We start from the raw sequence: 23,100 nt of genomic DNA, 5'->3' as shown, positions 1-23,100 counted from the left end.
ATCATTCACCGACTCCAGTTGCATATAAAAACTGAAGTAAGTTTATTTATTTATGCTGTGATAGTTATTTTCTCTTTAATTCTTCTTTATTCCTCATTTAATTTTCATAGACGAAAATTGATGTATTGTATGCTTCCATAAACCCAACAAGTGATCTACTATAAGAAAATCATAAGAAATTGGAATATTCAGTGAGACTTCAATTCTAGCTGATGGCACCCAAATACTTCTTTTTTTACTTTTGAAATCACGACTCTATAATAATATATACGAAATGTGGACAAATTAAAATATCATATTTAAGCGTATTTCAAAGTCGGGCAAAACCCCTCGCTAGTATATTTATATTTATATAAACTAAAGCTATTAAGAATCAAGGATATATTTACTAGCGATATTAATAAATAGACTCGAGTTAAATAGATGAATTAACTAAAGCATACAGAAACAGAGAGAAAATAAATGCAACATTAAAACTCACAGCAGCATTTTTCCTATGCAATATATTGTTGCTGAGCATGCTGTGAGCGTTCTATTCAGCATGAATGAAGGCACAATCATATTCTATTTTTTTTATTAAAACTGTACTGCCCATTACTAAAATAATAACTTTGATATATTTCATGGACTGATTATTTCATTACAAACACACCGATCAATTAACTCATATTTTATCATTTTTCATAATTATTGAATATGTTACTATGTTCGACAATAATGTTGCATAATTTCAACCCACATTATCGCCTCTCCCTTTACTAAAATAGTAAATTTGATATATTGTATCGGATGATTATTTTATAAAAAACGACTATTAATTAGCTCACATTTCATCATTTTTATTTTTAATAATTCTTGGATATAGTACTAATTTTGACAATAATTTTTCATCATTAAAACTCACCATATCGCACACCTTACTAAAATAATAACTTTGATGTATTTTCTAGGCTGGTTATTTCATTACAAACACATACATCAATCAACTCATATTTCATCATTTTTCGTAATTCTTGGATATGTTACTAATTTCGACAATATTTTTTTATAATTTAAACCAACGTTGTCGCCCAACCAGCTTTGATATATTTGCTGGGCTGATTATTTCATTACACACACACACTAATCAATTAAATCGCATTTCGTCATTTTTCGTAATTATTGGCTATCTTACTAATTTCGACAATAATTTTTTTATAATTTAAACCATCCTCGTCACCCTCTCTTACTAAAAAAATACTTTGATATATTTTCTGTGCTGATTATTTCATAAAAACATAACTATCAATTAACTCGCACTCGATCATTTTTCTTAATTCTTTGATATGTTACACATGTCGACAATTATTTTTAATATTTTTAACCCACATTATCAACCACCCACTACAAACATAATAACTTTGATATATTATCTGGGATGATTATTTCATTTCAAACACACCAAACAATCCATTTCGTCATTTTTTATAATTCTTGGATATGTTACTTATGTCGACAATCATTTTGCACATCTCATTCAATACTTGGACTGACTTCATGCCCGCCACACCACTGTTGAAAATATACATTAAATAAAGTAATGCTTTAATCGTAAACTGTTTCAGCCATTTACGGGACTGACTTTATATCCCAAACCCACTGCTAAAAATATACATGAAATAATGTAATGTCTAAATAGTAAACTGTTTCAGCCATTTCCGGGACCGACTTTATATCCCAAACCCACTGCTAAAACTATACATGAAATAATGTAATGTCTAAATAGTAAACTGCTTCAGCCATTTCCGGAACCGACTTCATATTTCCCACCCCAATGTTAAAAATATACATTAAATAAAGCAATGTGTAATGCGTAAACTGTTTCACCCATTTTCGGGACTGATTTAATATCTCCCACCCCACTGTTAAAAATATACATGAAATAAAGTATTGTTTAAATCGTAAATGGTTTGAGTAATTTCCGGGACTGACTTCATATCCCGTAACCCACTGCTTAAAATATACTTGAAATAAAGTAATGTTTAAATCATAAACTGTTTCAGCAGCTTTTCGAAAGTAATACATAAAAAACATTAACACGGTTAGGGATTAGGTAACCATTGCTTCAACATGAATGTCTGAGTGTACTATAAGTTCCAGCATTCCAGTGACTTAAATCCCCCCATTTTTTGGTCTTGGTTAATGGAGGAGAAATCCTTCATTATTGATACAATTCTTATTTTTGTTATTGACTAGATAGCCCCTTTTGGGGAGCTGGTTTCCCCTAAATTTTAACCGACCTCAGGTCCAATTTCGCCCTTGTGGGGAGGCAAGTAATCAAAAAAAAAAAAATAATAATAATCAGAACGAACATTTTCCAGGGCATTTTTTAAATTAATCAGGGGTGACACTTCCAGGGCATTTTGTAATTAAATCAGAAATAACTTTTTCCAGTCACTTTTTTAATATTAAAACTTTGTTACATTAAACATAGTACCTATTCACAATGCCTTCCCACGGGACAGATTTACACACCAGGGTCGTTTTTTAACGTGGAGAAAAAATTGTCTTAGTCGTAAAGGATTTCTCTTCCACTGAGAGAGAAGAAATTGAAATGTAGCACCTGAACAGATACTACACTTTGATCTTAGCCAAAAGGCCAAGAAAGACAAATCATTTTTATTAGCTTTGCCTCAACAGCGACACCAATTGTTTTTTAATATTTCAATTTCCTTTTCAAGGGTGACAAGGTTTATTTGGAATATTCCACTTTTTGGAATATTCCACTTTCCTTTTTTAGGGATGCACAGCATGATAACGGACGGAGCGATAAGCGTAATAATATAATAAGTACGACTTATCTCAGAGCAAACTCATATCCATAGCGACGTTGATCTGAAGTAAGTTTAAATATTTACTTAAGATTTAAAACTACACTTCTTTTTACAACATTATTATTATTAAAAAAATATTTTAAATTACTTAATATATGATTATTTTATTATTTTCATAAAAAAGGGAATTATACAACAGGTGGCATAAATCCTAATTTTTTTTTACAAGTTTCTAAAAGTTCAGATTTAAAATTCATATAGGAATCCACAAATCTTTAAGATTCATGAAAACCTACCGTGATATGCTCATATTCATACATGTTTGTATTTATTTTAGACTAGCCTGGATGCCCAGCGTTGCCCGGGTGTTTGGAGAAAAAAAAATGGTAGTATGCAGGCAGGCTCGAACCCGTAACGCGAAGGAGGAAAAAAAAAACGTGAAAAAAAAAACACGTCACGTCTTTGCTGTTGCACCTATCGCCAAACCGGAAGTGACGTAGGTTTAAATTAAGGCTACTCAATCGAAAAGAGGAGATGACTTTCGAAAATATGGGCGAAAAAAAGGGTAGAAACTGCCCAGTTGAGGATGAAGGAATTAATGTTTTTAGCAAATCTTTTGATATTTGTTGTCCGAAGGATCGAGCTTCAAAACGATACCAATCTCATGAAAATCGCCTCTGTTGAATGTTTTAGGCAGACATACATACATACATGTAAACAGACAGGTGATATTTATATTATAGATCTATTTTGTTCCTTATTTCTCTTCAATTGTGAAGCCCGTATCCGCAATCATTTCCCCAAATCAAATTACCAAATTACATAAAGGCTATTTTCAATGAAGATAAATAACTTATACATAACTAGGAATCTGTAAAAATTAGTAAGTACATATAAATTTCCTGTCGTAAAACTTGTAAGAAATCACAGTGACCCTGAAAAAGTAAATATACATACGAGTATGATTATTGAAAAACCTTCTTACTGTCTATAAATTATCCTGGATTCACCTTTCACATTACCCCACAAATTATCTCTTAAATTTCTACGTTAATGCATTCAGATTTATACGCAAGTTTTTTTTTTTATATCCTATTACTCTACCATTTTCCGTTCTTTTTTATAAACCGATGCTCCCTTTATTAATTCCGAATATTATTGTTAGCCACAGTTTAATGCTAACACAAGGTGTTTATTAGACAGTATTTATATTAATTTTAGTTATATTCTACCAATAATATTTTCTAAGGTCTACTTCCTACTGTTTCTATATAAGAAATTATAGTTGAAATTATTTCTCTTCGATACATGACAGTTTGAAATAGAATGAGATATATGCTAGCCTATGCATACAACTGTGAATGATTTCGTGTTTTTTATTTAGCAAATCATCATTTGATGTGACTGTGTAGAAAGATTCCAACGTACAAAAATTACATCTTTTTTTCTTCTGTATTTACCTTACCTAAAATTTACCATTTTAATTCATAATTATTTTTTAATTAGCTCCCTGATATGTCTCGCTGAAGAAGTGAGAGGTTTATCATGTTGCACATTTGATTCGACATTAAATGAGCACATGTAATTTCTGTATCTGTTCTTAAATGTAGTGCTTGCAGAACCAACATAAGCGTTAGCATTATTTGCAGTGGCTACCTCACATTTGTATACGACACCTGCAGTTAAATATTCTCAATTACGTGGACAATTATTCTTAGTTCTACAATTACAATTATGTGTCTGAATGCCCTATATACCAAATTTCAAGTATGTAGAGCAAAAATTCGTATATAGATTAGATTGAGAGTGTCCTCACACACCCATACATTCTCACTTTCACAGATATACTAGCAGGCTGCCCAGCGTTGTCCGATCGTAAAATACGCATAAATATTATATTTTAATTCATACAGAAACTAAAACATGTGCATGCCTGTATTATGCTTTTTGTAAACAGTCCACTACTTGTAAGTAAGAAAAAATACTCAAACTGAGATCGAAACCAAAACTGAAAGAAAGCGAGTCAAGTACGATCACCATTAGGCCAGCTTGACACGATCTTTACAAAGTGTTTTCAAACCTTATTCTTAACATAAAATTGTCATGTTTCACGGCCGCGCATGCGCATTCCTAAAAGGTTGGGTGCTGGTCTCCTGTAAGGTGTTCAGATTTTAGATGCATTTTCGCCTCACGAAAGACTAGCTCTGCTAATAACTAGCCGCCAGTGTGGTATAAAAATAATCCCCTTTTATGACCGACACATTTGTGTTCGTGTTGAGTTATAATTAAAAACTAAATAATTACTTTTTACGATTTATACAAGTTTTTATTTACATTATTTGAAAACTTGAAAATCACTTCGTTTTTTTTTTCTTTTTTCGAAAAAAGATAAAACAAAACTTATCTTTGGACACTCGTAAAATTAAAAACGTGAAAAGTTTTTTTAATTCATCAGAATTCAAGTTTTTAATTTTACAAGTGAACAGAGCGCGTCTTTCTGTATAAGTTTTAGTTTTTTTAATTTATTTCCTTTTCAGAAAAAAAATTGAAGTGAATTTCAAGTTTTCACAAAATATAAAAACTTGTATAAACTGTAAAAGGATATTGTGACGTAAAAATTAATTAGTTTTCGTCGGCCAATAAAAAGGGGAATATTTTTGCAAAGGGAATATTGTGCGACACCGGCTGCAGGTTTCTAGCAGAGCTAGTCTTTCGCGATGCGAAAATGCGGCTAAAATCCGAACACCTTACATTAGACCAGCACCAAAAGTTGACACAGATAAAAATTCGATAACTCCCAAGTGTTCTCACACACACAAACATTCTCACTTAGATAGATAGATAGATAGATAGATAGATAGGTAGGTGTGTGTGTGTGTGTGTGTGTGTGTGTGTGTGTGTGTGTACACACTGGCTAAATATATCCTGTCTTGCCCGGTATAGTAACATTTTAATGTAACGCTTGAATTCTTATTTCATAAAAATAAATAACCCAATAATTAAATAAAATGTATTTTATTTCATCATCTTCTGTTCATTTAGTAAACATTCAAGTGAAAAATTAGTTTTGTTTTTTATTCAATTTTCACCCCAAACAAGGCACAGTGTCACTTTGAAGCAGGTGGCTACTATCAGAGACATAATTTGAAGGGACATTATGAAGGGAGATGAGTAGAAAGATGTTTGTTCACATTACACTTGAACTTCTGCATATCAGTGCAGTTGGGAAAGCAGAATCCCGGAAGGGAGTTCCAAAGACCTGCAATTCTGGGGAAGAAACTATTGGAGTAAAAGGCTTTCTTGCACCTAGAGATCTCTACTGTAAAGGGTTGAGACTTAGTTGCTTGTCGGGGTTGTCGGGGGTAGTGACGTCGAGGAGGTACAAGTGTCTGCAGTTCGTCAGCGCATTCACCATTAAGGTATCTATAGAACAGGCAGAGGGATGCAATATCTCGTCGATAGGACAGAGGCTGAAGCCTAGATGACAGTTCAGGACCTATCAGGTTGGCGACTTTCTTTTGAACCCTGTCCAGGAGCGAGAGACAAGCAGCAGATGCACCAGCCCAGATGTGACAACAGTACTCCATACATGGGCGAATGTTGGCCTTATAGAGGTACAGGATACTTTCAGGCATAAGTAGTTTTCTAGCACGGTAGAGGGAGCCAACCTTCTTTGCAGCAGCCTTGGCAATGCTCTCAATGTATCTATTCCAGTTCATATTCCCTGTAAACATTAGTTTATGGAATATTGGATAAGCATGTCAACATAATTGTAGAAATAAGGATAAACCCAGTAAATCAGAACCAAGATATTTCGTTCGGTTAGTTCGACCATATTCATTGGGTAAAATGGGGATTTATTGAAGAAAACTCAATATTTTAAAACGGTGCTGCGTGGAAGGCAAACTGTTGAGGCGACGATTGTAATTTGAAAATAATAGATGATGTATGGCGTGGGTTGGATTAGTAAGATTTTTTTTTTTACACAGGCGTCACCACATTATAAAGGCCAAGAGGCCACTCGAGGACAGGGGTTAAAGAGTGTGCAGTAGAAATTGGACAATATAGTAATCATTAGTAATGGAAATTCGATAAATTTGTTAACTTATATGGAACGGCTGATCAAGAACTTGTTTACGTTAGACTTGAAGACACCCATATTATAGTCAGCCGGAAAGCAGGAAAACGGAAGACAATTCCACAGGCGTGCAGTTCTAAGAAAGAAGCTTTGTTCATAGAATTTACGTTTAGGTTTAGGCACAGATAACGAGTGGGTGGGGGGAATTATTGATAGTGTTTTCAGCTAGACAAGTGTTTCTTGTGAAAGTTTGACGAGGGGGGACCATAGACTGAAACTCAGTCGAACACTTTCCATGAAAATAACGATACATCAGAGAAAAACTCGCAACATCTCTTCTGTGAGATAGAGGTTTCAGGGAAAAGAAAAGGACATCTCCCACAAGGCTACGAAGTCTATTTTGAACTATCAAGGCAGGACAAGTCCTTTCTAGCAGCTCCTGCCCAGATGTGGCAAAAGTATTCCATCCTTGGACGTACCTGGCTCTTTTATAGATAGAGAAGTGCATCAGCAGTGAGATATCTACTGGATCGATAGAAAGATCCCACCATTTTTCAAGCAGATTTGATGTACGTGTTCCATTTAAGATCAGGAGTAACGGTCAAGCGCAGAAGCTTGTCAAAACTTGAGGCCTCCTGAAGACGAGAGCCATTCATTTCAATTGATGCCAGATGGGGAGTGGGAAGAAGAGTAAATAAAAAGAGGAAGGTGATCAGATGTGTCAGGAAATTATTAAAAACACGAGATGTGAAGAAAAATAACAAAGTATAAAAATCATGCGGAGAGAGAATGGGGAAGATTAATAAATGATGTAACGACGATATAATCGCGTTGACACACCGGCCATCAGATCAACGAAGTTAATCCAGTACCAGATGGGTGGATATTTATTTGTCTGATGTCCACCACAGCAAAGTGTGACACAAGGTCAGAAAGCAGAGAATAGGCAAGCTCCTTTAGAGAAGGGGCACTCGTGTCTCAACAAAAATTGCCTGGGCCTCCCCGTCAACATTCCCTTCTTCAGGCGATAAGCAATAAACTTGCCCCACCCGAAACCCGACAGGTACAGGGCAGTTCCTAGCTCCGCACCTTTCGCGCTGAGTGTCAAGAACGGATCCTTGATAGGTACTTTCTATCCAGTCTCCAAGCCGCTGAAGCAGCAAGGACACCATCCCCACATATAATGGAGGTATCTAGATGGGTGATCGTTTCGGAATACTAGGCGTTGTATGTATTCAAGTAGGCTGGTATATATAATACGTCATGCAAAGTTCCAGGTCACTTATGGACAAGGTGTAACACCTGTTAGCCTTCTGATATCAAGGACGGTTGCCCGTCAAGGGGGCATATGAAGTTTCTCAGCTGGAGTGAATGGTAATATGTTTAGAAAAAGATGGGAGAAGTGAAAGGAGCCCGTTGGTCCTGTACGCAATCTTTTAATGCTAGTGTCACAAAACAAATCACCCACTTTCAATTTGTTATGAGCACACACGGAAGTTGTAAGGCTCGCAAAACTGTCATGAGAAGGCTCATGTCAGTGCGCAGTCTGGTCTACTTGAAGATATCAAAACATAAAAACCGCTGCCGACGATGACAACGACGATGCTGCTGCTGGTGATGATGATACTGGTGATCTTTTGTCGTCACCCCGCTCTACACACCCAAATGAAAAAAAACAAACAAACAAAACAAAACAAAACTAAATTATTATTTTTTAAGCGAGCCGAAAACTATTTCACTCTAAAACATTTAGGTGACTGATGGTAAGTATTCATCTGAGCTCCAATCCATGGTACTCCATTGTCAAACTTTCACAAAGAAATACTTGTCAAGCTAAAACCGCATAATCCGACTTCTAAAAAGTTTATAATTACAAAAGAGAATTCATTTATATAAGGATGAGAGAAGAAAAAAAGGGCCTTAACTGAAATTGTTAAATAGAAATAAACTTAGATCTTGGATAAACCGATTTCTCAAGAGTCTTCAATTAGAAAAGAGCATCAACTATATAAGGATGAAAACAGAAAACCATAACTAAAATTTTGTAAATAGAAAACGAGGATCATCAGCTTACCATGTAGCCGTTTCGGAGATTTAAAAACAGGGCAGCTGTTAAATACATGGCTCTCCAGTAGATAATACCACTTCCCCAATAAAAAAAATAAAATAATACGGTTACTATATATATATATATATATATATATATATATATATATATATATATATATATATATACACACATACATACTAGACTACCCATTGGATCAGTATGTTATTTAGCTATGGAATTAATGTATGAGCGTGATATGCACTGAACAGATACCATAATACTTAAAGTTAAATTCAAATTTTTATATATCTTAATTTAAACGCGTAAAAAAAACCCCAAACAATTGGGACGCTGAAAACGAAACGAAAAAAACAGTAAAACGATACGTTTTATTGTCGCGTTGATTATTTATTTGTAACGCAAATAAAAAAAAACAACATTTTCGGGGTTATTCATTGATGTTAGTAGTGTAGAAGAAACTGGATGAGTTTTTTTTTTAAGAAAGGTGTATTAAAAATGGAGAATAAATTAAAAAAAAAAAAGAAGGCAGTGGGTAAATCGCCGTTGTAAAATGCTCTCATGGTTGTCAACGGGTTAAAGTAGATTCATTTGTAAGAAAATTTCGTTAAAATGATTAAAATGTAATACGGAAATTAACGATGTAAAAAAAAATGCAGAAAGTATTAACAATTGTTTATTTGGGTAATTTAAACGCGAAAAACACAATTGGGACTCTGAAAACGTACGCAGTAAAACAATACGTTTTATTTTCACGTTGATTATTTGTTTATGTACGCATGCGCAACTAGAAGTCGTAAACCGGATGTTGGGTTACAACACCCGTTACAAGGTTATTTGAGTTTTATAATTATATATATATAAGAACTTTTTGGGCCTATTTTACCATATTTGTCCAAAGTTTTCTGTGTGCGTCTATTTAGCAGTTTTTGCATAGTGTTGAACTCAAATTTAAATATGTTAAGGCCTTGGCGACTTTTAGGGGGCTAAATTGGAGGGGGAACAAATGATGGAATTAGTCATTTCTTTTTTTGCATGGTGCAGAACTCAAATTTACATATGTTAATGCCTAAAACTGCACCGTTTGTTCATTTTCGCCAGGATTTGACGTCCCCTGGGGACTTTTGGGGCTAAATGATCGGGGGGGGGAATGCTGAACTTAGTCATTTTTTATGCCTCATTCATTGTGCACTCATGGGGGACCATGGATGCTTCACTTGTTTTTTTCGAAACCCGAATTGTTCCAGTCTAGAATATATGAATCGAAGTTTAATTGTAATATGTTCATCGATTGAATAACCAAAAAACGAAGAGACATTTTGAAATGTTGAAGAAGAGAGCCCTATTTAAAAATTCATAATTGATAGCAATGAAAATACAAACAAAAATCTAAAAGAAAAGCGGATTATTCCAAAGATTTACCCCATTTTCAATGTAAGGAAACGTAAGTAAAAGAACGTTTATGAAGAAACTACGTTAGACATTTACGCATCTTATTAAATTACATTGTTCTTCTTGTAGACCGGAGTTCTGTGACATATATTTCCGTCTGAAATATGCTTGTTGTTTGTAAATAACCCGTCGTCTGACAAGCTTGAGAAAAATGTGAACCTATATTATGTATTTTTTTTTTTTTTTTTAGCATGACTGTACAAGTCGAATTTCAAGTTTTAAGTATAGATCTATGCGAATTAGTTAATTGACGTGAATACGGTTTCCAGACTGCGTAAAACTTAAAGGAGTAATGTGAAAGCAGCAACTATGAGTAGATATAGGTGAGTTGCAGTGAACCGCGAAATAAGAATGAAATACATTTCATAATAATGACGATGACATCCTTCACCCCCACAATAAATATCAATATGTACTTGTTTGTATATTTTATATAAATAAAACAGTAGATGTATGTGTGCGTCTGTAAATATTTAACCGATAAACTATTAAACTACTGCTCACATAACACTGAAATTAACAGGAAACAGTAATCATATACGAACAATGTTTTATAACGAGTAAAATCGTTGGATGGATGGAGGGATGACTAACACGTACATATATATGTCGCCAAGTTGAAATGTAAATGTTCATTTCAACCCGCCAACATATTTCTATTGCTTTTGCGCATGCGCAAATTCATTTATAGTTTAATTTAAAACATTTATCTTCCTGCGACAGCTCAAACGGTAGCAACACGGCTGATGCCCAAAAGGTTTGGATTTCGATTCTAGCTGATGCCAGCAAATCATTTTTTTTTTTTAACTTTTGAAATTAGTACTATATATTTTGTACAATTTAATATTCAATAAGAGAATTGGATCTCTAATAATAATAATAATATGAAGTCTATGAATTACAATATATTTTACGAACGGATAAGGCTGGGTGCACCTCGCTAGTTTTATAGAAATAAATCTTATATATTCGTCTGGTCACACAAAAGTTCGCGGGTACAAGAACGTGCTTTTTTTTAACCTTCAGACAAAACCTTTTCAAGCGAGAAAACGAATAGCAATTCAGACAACCCACATTGCCGGAAATGAATTTGGAAAGAAATTTACCTCTCGAAATAAAACGTTAACAGTTCAAGTATTTTTCTTTAGGTCATCAGAAATGATAATTTTATATTAAAACTAGCAGGCCATCTGGCCTTGCCCGATCGTAATATACGTTTCAATATGATATTTTAATTCATGCAGATTATGTATTCATTATTACAGAGATAATTTTCTACTGATTATTATATTGAATCTAATGTATGGTAGTGAGATCAAAACTAAAAATATGACTTAGAAAGAATCGAAATCAAAAACATACACCTCTCAATCCTCATTCCTTAGCCTCTAAGCCACACCCGTAAGTGTATATATAAAATAAATGAATTCACCTGTCATCCCTTTTTTGTTTTACAGATGGAATCGCCAGATCGTCGAAGACAAGATGCAAGCAAGCAAGGTTCATAGGTTTTTATAATTACATAGATATATTATATTTCAAACTTAATTTTATGATTGGTACTTATGCACTTTGGTTACCGTGCTGAAATAATATGGTCATTATTTTGAAAGCCATTCTTAACATAGGAAAGGAGGGAGTGTTTCGTAACTATTCTGTACTTTCACCTAACAATTTAACAAAAAAGATATCGTGAAACTTGAATTTAACTTGTAAATACGATTTAAAAACAGTACGGTAACATAAGTGCAGAAGCACTTTCTGATTTTATATGAATTTTAGTCCGAACACCGATGGAGCATGATCTAAAATCTTTTTGGACATCGGCTGTACACTGTACAACACTATCACGTTGACACACCAATTCTTGTTCATTGTAACGTGTTGCTACACAGTCATGAGCATGTTTCAGTCAACTAGTTTTTAGTCACTAGAGATTCTTCAGGCGATACAGCTTATATGAAATCAAAGTTTTCAATGAACATGTAAGGTCTTCCACGTCACAGAGAGTCAATATCAGGAATTCCTATTTTCACAAGCATTTGACAGAATCACCTGATATTGACTGACGTGGAAGGCCTGAAAATTTTGATTTCGTATAAGCTGTATCGCTTGAAGAGTTTCCGAGTTACTAAAAATTAGTTGACTGAAACATGCTCATGACTGAGTAGCAATATATGTAGCTTATGTAAAAAAAAAAAATAATAATAAAATGTGTAACTTATGTAAAAAAATAAATAATAAATAAAATAAAAAGTATGCTTCGTCCTACTTCGGTATTAAGCGCTCTTGTATTAACCTCGTTAAACTTCATTGGTTACTTAACCTCTGGAAAATAATAACCTCCGATTATATATATATATATATATATATATATATATATATATATATATATATGCGCATACATGTGTAAAAAGTTATTCTATATAAATAAATTATATAAATAAAGCAATTAGAGCGCTCTATTAACAACATTTCTAAAATAATGGAGAAAAAAAAAGAATATACAAAATAAAATAAATCACTAAATTAAAAAAAAATTAAATACGAAACCTATATAAATTTAGCAGATTTATTGCAACCCGGATGAAAACTATCGGATTTAAATTTCAATATTAAACTCCGTTTCCATAGCAGCACATTTCATATGTGACGAGCGTCGTTAACACTAACTTCCGGTTCAGAATAAAATTAACTGGCTTCCATTTGATGCAATAAGAGCAAATATGACGATATAGGGGTGATATTGGGTGAAATACATCAGTATAAACAAATAACATACTGGTTGGTTGGTCGGTTGTTTTTGTTTTACGGCATATCAACCGTTTCAGGTTATTTAATGCCGAATCCAGTGATTTTGAAGAAAAAGTTTTTAATAGAATATATATAATTTTTTTTTCAAGTCGGTTTCTATTCGACCCATAGTTAGGACCCTAACAGGTACTACCACTCCGGGTCAGAGTAGACCTGGGAGCAATGGCAATTAAGGAGTGGCTCCACACTCCTCAAAGCCCGCAAGCTGAGGCCTCACCATCGGATATAGTTTAAGGTCATATCCAGGACCACACTGACTGGAATACCGAACTAGTTTATTAAAAAAAGAAGTCTCATTTCTGCATGACATCTCAACTATCTAATCATTTCCGGTTCCTGTTTCACGGTATGTTCCATTTCATTTTTTTTTTTTTTTAGCATTTCATTTGAAACCTTTTCTTTCTGAAAACGTGATTATATTCTCGAAATATAAAAGACTTCTATCATTCTGGTCATTTCAAACAGTAAGTCTAGTTTACTGCTTTGTATCTATGATTAATCTGGAAAATATGAAGATAAAAAAAAAAGATTCACGAGACCCTCTTTCATTCGTCCATATATCACATAATTTTTACACCAGTTCCCTGCATTGCTATAGTTTCCAATCCATAAAAAGGGAGATGCCTATAAATGAGTTCAACATGATAGAACTACTCTAGGTTATCTTTTCCTTGTTTACATTTGAAACAGATGTTGTCTTGATCTTCTGTATACATATATAAATAAATATTACGCTCTTATTTTTACTTATAATCAAACACTCTGATGAGATTTTCTCATATATATATATATATATATATATATATATATATATATATGACGGTGGCCGTGTAGATTTATTCCTTGCTAATGGAGTCAAAGATGGCTTCGTTGTCGGGTTCGAATCTCCCGACCGACGGTAATCCTGACCTCCTGCACTGATGATTCCTGAAAGGATGAAACACTAGTGCCTGTAGGTATTAAATAATTATTATAATATATGTGTGTGTGTGTGTGTGTGTGTGTGTGTGTGTGTGTGTGTGTGCGTGCGCGCGCGCGTGTGATTTCCATATATCATCTAAGCTTGTTCTAAAAATGTGCCATCTCTCCATTATTTTTGATCGAGCAGGTATTCCATAGCCAGTTCATAAAAAAATGACCATTATAGTAAATCGTAGCAGTAAATATAGGGCATAATTAAGTCGAGGCATCGATTCTCGTTTAGACCAACGAAGTTAAGCAACGTGGAGTCTAGACAGTAATAGGCGGGTGACCATTTCAGAATATCAGGCACCGTATGTAACACATGGCTTTGAGAAAATAGTGTAACAAACACATGGTGCCTAGCGTGTTGATCATGTTACATGCACCCAGTGACACCAATAAATTGGAAGAATTTTTTTTTCTTATACCCACGCACACCCCAAAGACGACATATCGCCACTTGGATGTAAGGGGTTATTATTTAGGAACATGCTGAGGAAAGATTAACAAGATGTTAGTTTTTGTTATATTTAAACTTCTGCGTCTCAGTACAGTCAGGAAGCAGGAAGTGAATTCCAAAGTCTAACTGTTCGAGGGAAGAACCTATTGGAGTATAACTTTTTCTGGCATTTAAGGAGCTCAACAGTAAAAGAATAATCTAAAACCACCATGATAGTAATTGTAGTCGCAGTGAATCAATAAAATTCCGTACTTACTTTCGAGAAATGGTTCCAATAGTTCCGGTTTGCGAAGAAAAAAAATTGACTTACCTGAAAAAAATACAGAAAAGACAAACTTGTATAGTTATAGAAAAACACTTTTATAACATTAATTTAAAGAAAGGCGTACAACATTGAGTAAAAACAAATATCACCTATGAAAGGAATCGTTGATAAAATTCACAATTCCTTCTCCAGATGAACAACATTTAACACGACCTCTTTAGTTCTCCGTAAGCTGTCGATAGAAACGCGGTTATTTCGTCGTGGCTCTACTTTAATTGACGGGGTTCGTTGTGAGAGCAGCCTCTTCTAAAAATGAATTTTTAATTTCAATTATTCTACTTTTGTTTACATGTTGTTGCTTTTCCGCCAGGTATGGTTAAGTGATAAACTTGTCAAGTTTATTTTTAGACCTTTTTTGTCGGGCACTCATCTGTTGAAATAGCATTTCCAATGCTTAGATGTTGCATTACGCTTTGCTTTGTGATTTGGTGTTTAAGTTTGAAATATTTTTTAAGCGTCCACATATAAGGAATTCTGCATATTACGACAAAGAGCAAAGTTTTGAAATACGAACGAATTCATTACTACTACAAGAAGAACAAGAAGAAGACAGTAGAACTCTAGGATACGGCATTAACAAATTAGTAACAAAATAGAGTACATTATATTATACACATGTATATAATCAAATAACATTATAAATAACACCGTAAGGCGGTGCAAATACTGTAACCAGAGGCCGAAAATACATCGTATTCCACATAGTCACCTGAAAAAAACGTATCTTAGAGCCACCGTATCTTGGGGGTCTACTGTAATAATAACAATAGAAAAAAAACTGTACATCTTTATATATATTTTTCTTTTCAATTTTTTCGGAAGATTATTCAAAAGAAAAACGCAACTGAGCACCTATTATAAATCATATATATATATATATATATATATATATATATATATATAAGTGAACGTGTGTGTCTGTGTGTCTGTCTGTCTGTGTACATTTCCCTACGCAATAACTGTCAATTTTTAGTCTATAGACTCGAAATTTGAAATACCGGGTACTGAGATTTGGGAAAATCGATGTGACGGGTGTCAGCCAGAAATTTGGCTGTTAAGGGGTCAAATTTCAACGATTTGACCTTTAAGAACTCTACCAAACTCCTCCGACAATTTTGGGTCTAGACACTTGAAATTTTAGATATAGGTTCCTTGAACCTGGATCTAACTTAATAAAGTGATTTGAGCCCGAAACTATAAATTTTAAGGGGTAATAATAGGGGTCAAATTAAAAAAAAAATTACTCTTTTTTTTTTTTTTTTTTGCTCGGCATACACCTCCAAACACCCGGGCAACGCCGGGCTGAAATGCTAGTATATATATATATATATATATATATATATATATATATATATATAAGATTTATAGTAGGTGCTCAGTTTTTAATACAATGTTCTAATAAATTAATTCCCTATTTTGGAACCAGTCAGTGGTTGAAGGTTAATATGCTATTTTTTTTAAAAAAAAAAAAAGGTAAAATTCACGAAATTGTCTTTTCAAGGTGGCCAGAGTTGCCTTTTTACGGCTAACTTTATCGAATTTAGCATTTTAAAAAGCAGTTTGGCCTTCAAACGTCAACTGGTTCCAACAGGGGGGGGAGTTACTAAATGTTGACTTTTTTTGAAGTTTTGGTGGGTAATCTGGTAAACTAGTATCCAATCGATAATAATCCACCGAAAAAAATCGAAAAGAAAAAAAAAATCGAAAAGAAAAAAAAAATCGAAAAGAAAAAAAAAATCGAAAAGAAAAAAAAAATCGAAAAGAAAAAAAAAATCGAAAAGAAAAAAAAATCGAAAAGAAAAAAATCGAAAAGAAAAAAAACATCGAAAAGAAAAAAAACATCGAAAAGAAAAAAAACATCGAAAAGAAAAAAAACATCGAAAAGAAAAAAAATCGAAAAGAAAAAAAACATCGAAAAGAAAAAAAACATCGAAAAGAAAAAAAAAATCGAAAAGAAAAAAAAAATCGAAAAGAAAAAAAACATCGAAAAGAAAAAAAACATCGAAAAGAAAAAAAATCGAAAAGAAAAAAAATCGAAAAGAAAAAAAACATCGAAAAGAAAAAAAACATCGAAAAGAAAAAAAAAACATCGAAAAGAAAAAAAAAACATCGAAAAGAAAAAAAACATCGAAAAGAAAAAAAACATCGAAAAGAAAAAAATCGAAAAGAAAAAAAACATCGAAAAGAAAAAAAACATCGAAAAGAAAAAAAAATCGAAAAGAAAAAAAAAATCGAAAAGAAAAAAAAATCGAAAAGAAAAAAAAATCGAAAAGAAAAAAAAATCGAAAAGAAAAAAAACATCGAAAAGAAAAAAAACATCGAAAAGAAAAAAAACATCGAAAAGAAAAAAAACATCGAAAAGAAAAAAAAACATCGAAAAGAAAAAAACATCGAAAAGAAAAAAAACATCGAAAAGAAAAAAAACATCGAAAAGAAAAAAAACATCGAAAAGAAAAAAAACATCGAAAAGAAAAAAAAAATCGAAAAGAAAAAAAACATCGAAAAGAAACAAAACATCGAAAAGAAGAAAAACATCAAAAAGAAAAAAACATCGAAAAGAAAAAAAACATCGAAAAGAAAAAAAACATCGAAAAGAAAAAAAACATCGAAAAGAAAAAAAACATCGAAAAGAAAAAAAAAATCGAAAAGAAAAAAAACATCGAAAAGAAAAAAAACATCGAAAAGAAAAAAAACATCGAAAAGAAAAAAAACATCGAAAAGAAAAAAAAAATCGAAAAGAAAAAAAACATCGAAAAGAAAAAAAACATCGAAAAGAAAAAAACATCGAAAAGAAAAAAAATCGAAAAGAAAAAAAATCGAAAAGAAAAAAAACATCGAAAAGAAAAAAAACATCGAAAAGAAAAAAAAAACATCGAAAAGAAAAAAAAAACATCGAAAAGAAAAAAATCGAAAAGAAAAAAAAAATCGAAAAGAAAAAAAAAATCGAAAAGAAAAAAAACATCGAAAAGAAAAAAAACATCGAAAAGAAAAAAAAATTGAAAAGAAAAAAAAATCGAAAAGAAAAAAAAATCGAAAAGAAAAAAAATAGAAAAGAAAAAACGATTACCAAGATATTCTCCCATTGCCTACTGTAGATTCTTTAACCCTTATCCTTGGGTGGCCTCTGGGCCTTGATAAGTGGTGACTCCTTTGTGAAAAAAAAATCCATTAATCTAAAATAATTTGGAAGATTTAGCAGAAAAGCCAACAAAATAAAAAAAGTAGCACAATTCAAATATACGATGAATAAATGTTACCGCAGCCAATAAGTTACTTTAATACTTATCTGGCTTATTTTCGTATGTGTTTTAAGTAGTTTTTAATTCTCTATATTTGATCTTAAAAATAATTCAGTTTTTACAAGCGAATTTGAAACAATATGGCAAGTAGAGAACCTAAAAAACGAAAAAAAAAAAAAAAAAAAGAGGGGGGAGGGTAAAAATTTAAATATATAATAAATAAATGTTTGCATAACCAATAAATGTTACTTTTGTACCTACCTGGCATTTTTAGTGTGTTTTTAAGTAGTTTCCAATGCTTTTTCAATCTCAAATATTATAAATTTTTACGAGCTGTTTTGCAAACAAGATGGCGGCAGATTTGTTTCCCATAAAAACGAATGTAGGCCGCCATCTTGTTTGCAAAACTGCTCGTAAAAACCGAATATTTGAGATTAAAATAAAAGCATTTAAAACTAATTTAAACCACACAAAAATAAGCCAGGTAGGTACAAAAGTAACTTTTATTAGTTTTATTGAATATTTGAATTTTTATCTTAGTTGTCTGTTGACTTTTCTGCTAAATCTCCTTATATTTTTTTCTAGTTTTGAAATTTGCGGTTTCTATTTTCCTTGATCTTTTGTTTTTGTTTTTGCACATCTTAGAAACTTGTACGTTTTTCTTGGATGGGGGGGATTTAATTTTGGCACTTGTGCTCTTTAACATTCCAAAAATGTCTGGTGTTGGAGATGGGTAATTAGTGGCCGCATGGAATGTTAAATCCGTTGTGTGAAATAAAGAAAATATATTTTTGTACAATTAAGTTTTGTGTTTGTTATTTATGATTTAACAGTCCACAAAAGTGACGAAAACGCATCAACTTCGTGTACTTCAGCAGTTTAAAGCCCATTTTTCTGTTAGTCCCGCGCGGGGGGGGGGGCGACGGACACCGTCGTATTATACTGTGCGAACGGAAGTCAATAAAAAAAAAATAACGAACAAAAACGAGAGTGAAGAAAACAAACAACCTACCGTAATAATTTCATAAATTTTACCGTTTGATTTATTTTTTATGGCAACTGTTTTTTCTGTTTTATTTGGGGGGGGGTAATAAAAGTTTTGTTTCTTTGAATTATTAGAAAACAAGTATATTTTTTGTAATGTTTGTGTATGGAAAGTTATTTTAGCATTTTTTTACGACCTGCCCCAGCGTAGTAAAAGCATCCCCAACCTCCCCATGTTAAAAACGGCTTTCGGAATAAACACCCCCAATTTCCCCAGGTTAAGAACGGCTTTCGAGGTTGGGGTTGTTTATTCTGATCCAAAACAGTAGTCTTTTACGTTCCAAGTAGCAATACGCGTTGTTTGAGATAAAAAGGAATAAAACGAAGCATAACTCTTCCGTTTTTTTTTTCTTCTTTCTCATGAAACGAGAAATTCTCGCTTCGAAATAATCATCAAAAGGAACTTGATGCTAATCGTCGCTAAATAACCAGAAAATAATATTCCATTTTAAAATCAAAGACATCCGACATCACAGATGAGAAGAATTCCGGAATGATGGATTAGATTTCTGAGATTTGCAGCTGTTTTAATTGTGGCTTCTATAATTGGTGCTACTTTAGGTTGGTATAAACAAGAAAACATATCTATGCGCCCTCAATAAGTTTCCAGAATTTTTTTTTTTTTTTTGTACAGGCATTTGAAATTGCCGTAGACTTTTGAAAATTAAATATGTTATTGCTATACATCTTATGAGATGACTGACTAAGTTTTATGATTTTAGATTCAAATGAACAGCTATAGCAGGATTTGGAATGCACCCTACTAAAGCCTGGTTGTCACAACTGGGGAATAAAAAAAATAAATAAAATAAAAAAATAAAAAGAAGCAATCTGGATGAGGAGACTTAATAAGAAAGATATGCAATAAAATTCTGTTTTCAACTTGGGGGGAAAAATGCCAAAGAAATGTATGGAATGCTTCAGACTGCTTTTTTTTTTTTTTTTTTTTTACAAGGGTGTCACCACTTATCAAGGCCCAGAGGCCACTTGAGGATAAGGGTTAATAGGTATACATTAGTCATTGTGATTTTAGCATAGTAAACAGTGGGAATTTTGAAACTTGGATTACTTAGGGGGACGATTTAATTAGAACTTGTTCACATTGGACTTTTTCTTTTTTTTTCATAGGTATCAACTCATTTTCAAGGCCAAGAGGCCACTCAAGGATAAGGGTTAAAGAGTGTACAGTAGAAATTGGACAATATAATAATCATTAGTAATGAAAATTTGTTAAATTTGATAACTTATATGGAACGGCTCATCAAGAACTTATTTACGTTAGACTTGAAGACAATCATATTGTAGTCAGTCGGAAAGCAGGAAAACGGAAGACAATTCCACAGGCGTGCAGTTCTAATAAAAAAAGCTTTGTTCATGGAATCTACGTTTAGGTTTAGGCACAGATAAAGAGTGGGGGGGAATTATTGATAGTGTTTACAGCTAGACGAGTGTTTCTTGTGAAAGTTTTGCGAGGGGGGACCATAGATTGAAGCTCAGTCGAACACTTTCCATGAAAATAACGATACATCAGAGACAAACTCGCAACATCTCTTTTGTGAGATAGAGGTTGCAAGGAAGAGAAAAGGACATCTCCTACGAGGCTACGAAGTCTATTTTGAACTCTATCAAGGCAGGCCAAGTCCTTTCTAGCAGCTCCTGCCCAGATGTGGCAACAGTATTCCATCCTTGGACGTACCTGGCTCTTATATAGATAGAGAATAGCATCAGCAGTGAGATATCTACTGGATCGATAGAAAGATCCCACCATTTTTCCAGCGGCCTTGGCAACAGATTTGATGTACGTGTTCCATTTAAGATCAGGAGTAATGGTCAAGCCCAGAAGTTTGTCAAAGCTTGAGGCCTCCTGAAGACGAGAGCCATTCATTTCAATTGATGCCAGATGTGGATCAGAATGTTGATGATGTAAAGAGAGAAGCTTGGTTTTAGATGCATTAAAAGTAACCAGCCACTCCTTTCCCCATTGTACTACATGTTCAAGATCAGAGGAGAGAGAATTGGAGAGAACTTGGTCGTTTACTGTCTTAGATGTGCTACCATAAATGGTAGTGTCGTCAGCATAAATGTCTACAAATGATGTAAGGATGTGATTTGGAAGATCATTAATGTAGATCAGGAAAAGAGTTGGGCCCAGGATTGACCCCTGAGGGACACCGGCATTAATACTGTGGGCTTCTGATTTTTGCCCATCAACTACTACTCTTATGAACCTATCAGAAAGAAATGATTTAATAATTGAGAAGACATTTCCAGCTATAGCATAGCTAGAGATCTTATGAAGTAAACCTTTATGCCATACCCTATCAAAGGCCTTAGATATGTCAAGAGCAATTGCCCTAGAAAGGTTGCCTCCGTCGAGAGATTTGCTAATCCTATGGACTATCTTGCATGAATCGAGCATCCGTTTTTGAGTGGCATAAGGGAGTTAAGGAAGACAGAGTCTGTGAGGAATGATGAAAGATATGGGAGGAGTAAGAAAGTCAGAACAGCAGAGTTGATTGGTTAAAGAATTTCATAGATAAGAACCGTCGTAGTCTATAGAGACAATAAATGTACAGTTTGGTGTCAGTGTGGAAACTGTATACACAATTATTCACGAGGAACTGAAGATGCGGAAGGTTTGTCCGAGATTTGTTCCAAGGGTGTTCAGAGAAGATCAGAAAGATATTGTCATGACAGCAAAGAGATGGCTGAGCTGATCAATTCGTACTCATTTTATTTTAATACATGGATAATTTGCTGAAGCGATGAACAATCTCTTCTTTTACGGTTAAGGTTTGAGGTTAAGGTGCCAGTCTCTAAGTACAGTCTTTCCAAGTCAAACAAAAGTAATTTCTTAATCCTTGCACCGTATTGATTACAGTGAACAGTGTGGATTGCATAAAAAAATCCATGAGGTGTAAATTGCAATACAAGTAAAGCCTCCTATTTTTTCGCTACATAAAGTTGAAGAGATACGAAAACAGGTTCGATACCATTAAAACGAGCGACATTTTGTGCTCCAGAATTTCTTACATAGTCACCACTATTTACCTTGCATATTTTTCAGCGATAAATGATGGCTGTGTATGGCCGTCCGGAGCATGCTTTATCATACGAGGGTCATTTCAAAAGTAAAACAACCTATTTTTTTTTTGTTTAACTCAAAAAGTTGAGAACCACGAAGACGGGAGCGGTACCATTAAAACAAGCACCCTTTTGGCTTCAAATGTTATTTTTCTACATTGTCACCACCATTCTCAATTCACTTCTGCCAGGAATTCCTTGACGCATCTCTGCTTCTGACTCACGCCTATGACAGGAGTTACTTTCTTAGAGTCTCACATCGCCAGTATCTGCATGCATAAGTTCAGTCATACTAACAATGCAATTTGCAATCGCCTCTGATCAATTTGAGCGGAATAAAAATAGGAGGCATTACGTTTGGAACGGCTCTCGTAGATTAGTGGCGTTATATATTTTAAACTGTTTGACATCCTGGAGTTGAATTATTAGTTTCATGCTGCAGAAAAGTTTGACATGAAGCCGGTTTAATAGTGGGGGGGGGCAGTTCTCACAAGTAGAAGGAACATATTTCGTGATCTAACCTGTGACCGGAAAGGGCGCCTCAGATGATCGACGGAAACCCAATGCCTCTTCCTACAGAAGTGGATTATTGATTGAGACGATGACTTCCTCGGACCGAACAGAACCATCCTGTTATTTCTAAGGCGCCCATTTAAAAAAAAAACTTTTTAAAAAAGCTACGCAGATTAAAATTAATGAGGCGTCAACGTTCTAATCTCGCTCCGTGAATTGATGGATACGGAAGGAACTTCCATAGCTG

At 33.6% G+C, this 23,100-nt stretch overlaps 1 protein-coding gene, 1 long non-coding RNA gene and 1 pseudogene across 8 annotated transcripts in view; 1 reads left to right on the top strand and 2 right to left on the bottom strand.

Annotated features, from left to right (window-relative positions):
• Positions 1-12,531, top strand: part of LOC145293211 (uncharacterized) — a 269,161-nt gene extending 256,630 nt beyond the window's left edge. The window contains exon 4 of the long non-coding RNA XR_013869693.1: positions 11,869-12,531. This is a non-coding gene — a long non-coding RNA (uncharacterized LOC145293211). The remainder of the gene's footprint in view (positions 1-11,868) is intronic.
• LOC145293210 (myosin light chain kinase 3-like) overlaps positions 1-23,100 on the bottom strand; it is a 410,867-nt gene that overhangs the window by 149,175 nt on the left and 238,592 nt on the right. For 2 of the 7 annotated variants that reach the window (XM_080139736.1, XM_080139740.1), the window contains exon 2: positions 14,905-14,958. The exons of 3 other annotated variants lie outside the window; for them this stretch is intronic. In XM_080139736.1, coding sequence (XP_079995862.1) covers positions 14,905-14,958 — 54 coding nt within the window. Of the gene's footprint in view, positions 1-14,904; positions 14,959-18,040; positions 18,226-18,473; positions 18,520-23,100 lie in introns of those variants that run through there. 2 more of the 7 variants (XM_080139742.1, XM_080139741.1) reach the window with 2 other exon arrangements.
• On the bottom strand, positions 2,539-2,651 carry LOC145293500 (U2 spliceosomal RNA; annotated as a pseudogene).

Source organism: Euprymna scolopes, chromosome 14, assembly GCF_053919585.1.
Source record: "Euprymna scolopes isolate OS-2025 chromosome 14, ASM5391958v1, whole genome shotgun sequence".
NCBI lineage: Eukaryota > Metazoa > Mollusca > Cephalopoda > Sepiida > Sepiolidae > Euprymna > Euprymna scolopes.
The sequence above is the reverse complement of the archived record's forward strand: the minus strand, read 5'-3'. Positions and strand labels throughout refer to the sequence as shown.